Source organism: Hippoglossus stenolepis, chromosome 2, assembly GCF_022539355.2.
Source record: "Hippoglossus stenolepis isolate QCI-W04-F060 chromosome 2, HSTE1.2, whole genome shotgun sequence".
Classification (NCBI taxonomy): domain Eukaryota; kingdom Metazoa; phylum Chordata; class Actinopteri; order Pleuronectiformes; family Pleuronectidae; genus Hippoglossus; species Hippoglossus stenolepis.
Window position 1 is genome coordinate 31,205,824 of NC_061484.1, and position 6,104 is coordinate 31,211,927.

At 44.9% G+C, this 6,104-nt stretch overlaps 1 protein-coding gene across 2 annotated transcripts; it reads right to left on the minus strand.

Annotated features, from left to right (window-relative positions):
• Nucleotides 1–2,474: 2,474 nt before the first annotated feature.
• Nucleotides 2,475–5,853, minus strand: snrpb2 (small nuclear ribonucleoprotein polypeptide B2). 2 transcript variants are annotated; one of them, XM_035168246.2, is made up of 7 exons: nt 5,749–5,853; nt 4,935–5,006; nt 4,510–4,682; nt 4,185–4,319; nt 3,953–3,988; nt 3,317–3,405; nt 2,475–2,810 (listed from the first exon to the last, which is right to left on the minus strand). In XM_035168246.2, exons 2-7 carry the CDS (start codon nt 4,996–4,998, stop codon nt 2,651–2,653), a joined length of 657 nt encoding a protein of 218 aa, XP_035024137.1. In that variant the 5' UTR covers nt 4,999–5,006; nt 5,749–5,853; the 3' UTR covers nt 2,475–2,650. The 2 variants fall into 2 exon arrangements, with proteins under 2 accessions (XP_035024137.1, XP_035024129.1); XM_035168238.1 differs by lacking the exon at nt 5,749–5,853 and adding an exon at nt 5,517–5,685.
• Nucleotides 5,854–6,104: the final 251 nt, after the last annotated feature.

The window sequence follows — 6,104 nt, forward strand, 5'->3', positions numbered from 1 at the left end:
CTAAAGGAAGGTTTGAATCTTCAACGTTCAGAGGGAGTCTGCCTCCAGAACTGAAGCTGAGATGATTCCACAGGAGAGGAGCTTGATGCTGAAGCTCTGGCTCCTCCTCTGCTTTAGAGACTTTAGGGACGACAGCCTGAATTCTGGGAGCTCAGGGCTCTAGTGGTGATAAGGTACAATGAGGTCTTTAAGGTTTGATGCTGCCATATTATTAATGTAGGTGAGGAGGAGGGTTTTAAATTCTAAATGTAACAGGAAGCCAGTGTAGTGAAGCTAATACAGGAGACATGTGGTCTCTGGTCCTGGTTCTCTTCAGGACACGTGCTGCAGCATTTAGGACAAACTGCAGAGTCTTTAACGACTTCCTGCTGGAGCCTGAGAATCAGGAATTACAATAATCACGTCTGGATGGAACAAAGGCCTGGACTCGTTCTTCTGCATCTTTTTAAGAAAGGACATGTCTGATGTTTGAGATATTACGCAAGTGGAAGAAGGCGGTCCTAGAAATGTGTTTTAAGTGAGAATCAAAGGATAAATCAGGATCGAAGATCACTCCCAAGTTCCTGATGTTTCACTGGAAGCAAAGATGATGTCATCTAGAGCAGCTTCATCATTAGATAATGTGTCTCTAAAGTGTTTAAGTATCAGAACCTCTGTTTTATCTGAGTTTAATAAGAGAAAATTACAGCTCATCCAGGTTTTTATGTCCTTGAGACATGCTTGGAGTTTAGTTATTTGATTACATTGTTCTGGTTTTATTGAAAAGTATAACTGGGTGTCATCCGCATAGCAGTGGAAATGTACGAGTGTGTCCTGATAATGTTTCCTAGTGGAAGCATATATAATGAGCACAGAGCCCTGTGGAACACCGTGGTTAACACCGTGCGCACAGATGACTCTCGATCTGAAAAACATGATTTAAACCAGTTCAGGGCGGTTCCTTTAATGCTAATGAACTGTTCTAGTCTCTGTAATAAAATGTGATGGTCAATAGTGTTGAATGCTGCACTGAGATCTAACAGGACGAGGACAGACACAAACATCTGGAGCTACTAGAAGCGCATTAGTGACTTTAACCAGGACTGTCTCCGTGCTGTGATTGGCTCGAAACCCCGACTGAAAGTCTTCACATTACTTTCCTGGAGAAACTCTCACAGCTGATTGGCTACAACCTTCTCAGGAGTTTAGACAGGAAGGGGAGGTTGGATATCGGTCTGTAGTTAAAAACCTCCGGGTCCAGGGTGGTTGTTTGAGAAGGGGTTTGATTACAGCTAGTTTAAAGGACTGTGGTACATCCTGATGATAATGACAGATTGATTGTTGGTTGTTGGTTTAGAAGATGGTAAGATGGTGAGGGGCTGGGAATGCATTATGCCAATGAGTGTCTCACTGAGAAGAACAAATCTCTCTCTGTTGAGGAATCTAACGTCTCAGTGATGAAACGTTTTCACTGTTTCACAAAGTGAAGTCGACCACGAGTCATTTCCATCTGCAGTTTATTAACACTGTGGTTCTACTACAACACCACAGCACAGTACTATGATACAGTACTATGATATACTGCTATATCACAGTACTATGATACACTATGATATACTACTATGATATAGTGTATCATAGTGTATCATAGTACAACCCCATGGTTCAATATTACAGTACAATATTATTGTTAGTCATAAAAATGTATTATAAAACAAGACAATAATAAAGTGTTATAGTAAATATATGAACCTGAATCATATGAACGTAAGACAAATGTAAATGAAGACACAGTTTAAAGATGAGTAATATATCTTATATTAATTAGAGATGATGAATTAAAGTCAGAGACAGACCTGAAGCTGCTGCTGCTCCACTGACTGAGGAGGAGACCGAGGAGGAGACCACGAGGTACGTTCACAACGCACACACAACACACACACAGACACACACACAGAACAGGGTCTGGGCAGGTCAAGGATATTGGATAACTCATCACTGTTGCTATGGTTACACAGAGTTTTCCAGTGTTTAGAAACAGTCAGTTTGAAAACTCCAGGCTTGTGTTTGACGTCCTGTACATTGGACCTGTGCTCGAGCCGAGTCCTGCTGGAACAGAACATTCACCAAACTGCTGCACTAAGTTGGAACCAGATTGTCCAGAAGTTTCATTAAGATTGAACTTCACTGGAACTCAGGGTCCAACTAATGGGACTGAATGAAAGCCCTGAGTTCGATGAGGTGTGTCCCCACACTTTAGTGTACACACACACACACACACACACACACACACACACACACACACACACACACACACACACACACACACAACACACACACACACACACACACACACACGAGAAGCTGTTTTCTGCAGAGCGACACTCGGACAGACACACACACATCGTAGGTTTCCATCTGTGTAAATCCAGAGCAGTTAGAGTAAAATCTTAATTTCAAGTTTGTCCCTTTGGAAAATTAATCTGAGGCCAAACTTATGAAAAAGTCTTTTATTCTTTATTTTACAGAGTAAGATGAAAAGATTTTTCTCTCAAGCCAAAGAATGAAAAAACAAAATTTATCCAATAAAAAAAAAGATTTACAAAAATCGGAACACAACGGAAATCCAGTGGCCACGCCCCCTCCACTGAACAGTCTGTCACCATGGGAACTACTTCTTGGCGTAGGTGATCTTCATGGCGCACGTCGCCGTGATTCTGAAGCCCTGTAGTGCGTCCTTAGCCACGCCCGCCTGAGTGTCGCTTTCGAACTCCACGAAGGAGATGTCGTGTTGGCCCGGAACGAGACGCACCTCTTTGAAACCAGGAAACCTGGAGACACAAACACACCCTCCATTAACACTTCCTGTAAAAACATGGACACATCGGAGTTTCATTTATTTAAACCTCTCCAGTTCATTAGCATCAACACTGAAGAGGTCATTGGACGATATAGAAGTCTTCTACCTGTTAAATAAAGTTTACTTGAAATAAAGTTGCATAAATAAAATGAACCACTGAAGCTTCTATTTTGAAGCATCCGGCAGGAAGTGTAGTTGCTGTGAATTTGTAGCAAACTACCGCACCACAGGAGCTAGCTGTTGTCGTTAGCAGAAAATGAATCTGTCGCTGTTGAATGTGAGGATTTATTCACAGTGACCGAGATGCATTTTGTTTATAGTTTGAACAAGCTAACCGTGGTTCACTCACTGATGCTAACAGGCTGAGCAGCTAGCAGCTCGTTAGCCTATTCCACCACCTCAGCCTAAAGAGGAAATAACGATTCAGCATCGCCAAACTAAAACTTCTGTCCCACTGACAGCGACGCCAACACTCACTGGTTGAACAGCATCGATAGCATCATCTCATTGGTCTCCTCCGGCAGGTTGCTAAGGAACAGGATGTAGTTGGGGGGGTTGTCTGGAACCTGAGGAGGAAACAGATCCTTTCAAAGCAGAATCAACTCCAAACAACTTGAAGTCGCCTCACTATCTTAATGATGGAGAGAACATTCAACACCAGATTAACTACTCGTGCTAAATGCTAACTAGCTCGTCCAACGACATTTGAGGGACTGGGATGATTCTGTGTTCGATCTCCATCTCCCGAGGTTGGTGTTGAAATTAAAAAATACAATTAAAATCATACATGTATGTATATAAAGAGCATAAATAAAGATGCTTCCTCCAGAAATTAAGCCAAAATATCTCAGATTACAAATGCTGCCATCTCGTGGTGAGGACGTTGTTTGCAGTCAGAGACACTTTGGCTTCACTCCTGGGAGCCGTCATTTCGCCCGTCTATATTTAGAGTCTGTGGTTTAAGAACGTGGGACAGAGGACGCTCTGTGTGGATTTGAACATCGTCCACCTCGAGAACTCTGGTGGTTCCTCATGTTCAGCGTTTTTACTGCTTCGTTAAAACGTAAAGAAAAGAAGTGATAGTTTGACGATGATGTTAAACTTGTGTCTTACCTGGACGGCAGCTGAGTGCACAGGTGCTGCTGATCCCTGAAAAGCCCAAACACAGTGATGAACAACGTGAGAACGTGTACACACACACAGTGAATAAATAACATCATTTACAGGAATCAGCTTCCTGGTCCAGGAGCGAGAAAACATGGAGGCTGATGATGTGAGAATTAGGATGAAACACAATTTAACCACCGACACAAAGACGTGATGCCTCAGTAAAGTCATCGCTCACCAGAGCCGGTTTCTTTATGAGGTTCGTCCCCGCCTCCTGAGCTTTCTTCTTCTTCTCCTTCTTCTTCTCCTTGTCGCCGTACGTGCCCTTCACCTTGGCGATGACCTCGGAGTCGGTCTTTGCGTACTGTATCCTCTGGAAATCAACAGGACATGGCTCAGGGACTCTGCAGGGTTATATTCTACAAACACACTTGAAGCTGTGTGAAGTGACTTGAAGTCGCCTGCGTGATGTTTCACGAGGGTGAGAATCAGGGTGGAAACGGGAACATGAATAAACACAACCAGCACCCGGCTCAACGTGATGTCATCACTATAGGTCGTACCATGGGCTTGTTGTAGAAGGGAAAACCTTGCAGCTGCCTTAACGCATTGGTGGCGCCGGCGAGCTCTTTAAAGACGACGAAGGCCTGCCCCCTCATGTTCATGGTCTTCGAGGCCACAATTTCGATGATCTGTCCGAACTGAGAGAAGAGTGCGTAGAGCGAGCGCTTCAGCTCTGCAGGAGGAAGACGAGAAACAGACGAGAAACAGAATCAATAAATGGACAAATATACAAGAAGCCTTTTAGAAAACCATAGTGTATTTATTTTTTCCATTCATTTAGTCGTATATTATTGAGTTCTTAATTTATTCATCTTGAATCTTGGCAGTTTCCGCCACGTGGCTCCACGGTCCTTGAGCAGCAGGTCCTCGGTTCGACTCCTCTCTCCTTTCCTGTCTTTCTATAAACTCTCTTCAGGACACTCACCTTCCTTCTTGACTTTGTCATTGATGTTGTTGATGTAAATTGTGTGGTTGGGTCGGATATCCATGGTGAAGTCTGAGGAAACAGCATCAGATCAATGTTATCGCTCAGATCTATTTTACAGAATAAACTAAGCAGAAAAGTGTGTTTTTATGTTTAGATTTGATGTAAATGGATATTTCATTAATCATCTTTCTATATATTTGTGTCAGTTTATGGTTAAACTGTAAAACACCTCGTAAATAGACATTTATCTTTAGTGTTGTAGGATGTTTTTTAACTCTCCCAGATTGGTCTAGTTACAAACTGCACATGGGTCAGTTTGTGTCGGAGCTGGATCACGGAGCTGGATCAGCTGATGTGACTCTTGTGTTCGAGTCTCCATCAGTGGATCCTGGAGCTCAGGTCACATCTGCTGGTCTCTGATCAAATGAACTAAGTCATATGAATATGAATGATAAAGGCTGATGATCATGAGCTTGAAGCTTCGTTGTTTCAGAGGAAGAATCCAGCACTTCCCACCTGCTGTGTTCTATTCTCTGATTAAATTAAAAACACATGTAAACACTTCATTTAATTTAACACCTTCATTGAAGAATGAGCTGAAGCTAATGTTAGCATGTGTTAGCTTCCTCTGCATCAGATTCATTCATAACGTTAGCTTAGCGCAGTTAGCTTTGGAGAGCCAGCGGCCGATGCTCCTCAGGCCAGCGGCCTCCTGACGAACACAGGCCGGTTACAGGTGTGAGTGGAGCCGCGGATCAGAGACAGAAGAAAGTAGAAAGTAGGAACTGGAAACATGGAAACATGGACTCACCTCCTCTGCTGCTCCGCGCTCAACAGGAAGCACGTCACACGGCTGCTGCTGCTTTAAGGCTCCTTCATCCGGTCAGCGCCCCCTGCAGGGCCGGGGGACAGCTGCAGGTCCGGGGGACAGCTGCAGGGCGGACAGCTGCGCCCGGGGGACAGCTGCAGGGTCCGGGGGACAGCTGCAGGGCCCGGGGGACAGCTGCAGGGCCCGGGGACAGCTGCAGGGCCCGGGGACAGCTGCAGGGCCCGGGGACAGCTGCAGGGTCCGGGGGACAGCTGCAGGGCCCGGGGGACAGCTGCAGGGCCCGGGGACAGCTGCAGGGCCCGGGGGACAGCTGCAGGTCCGGGGACAGCTGCAGGTCC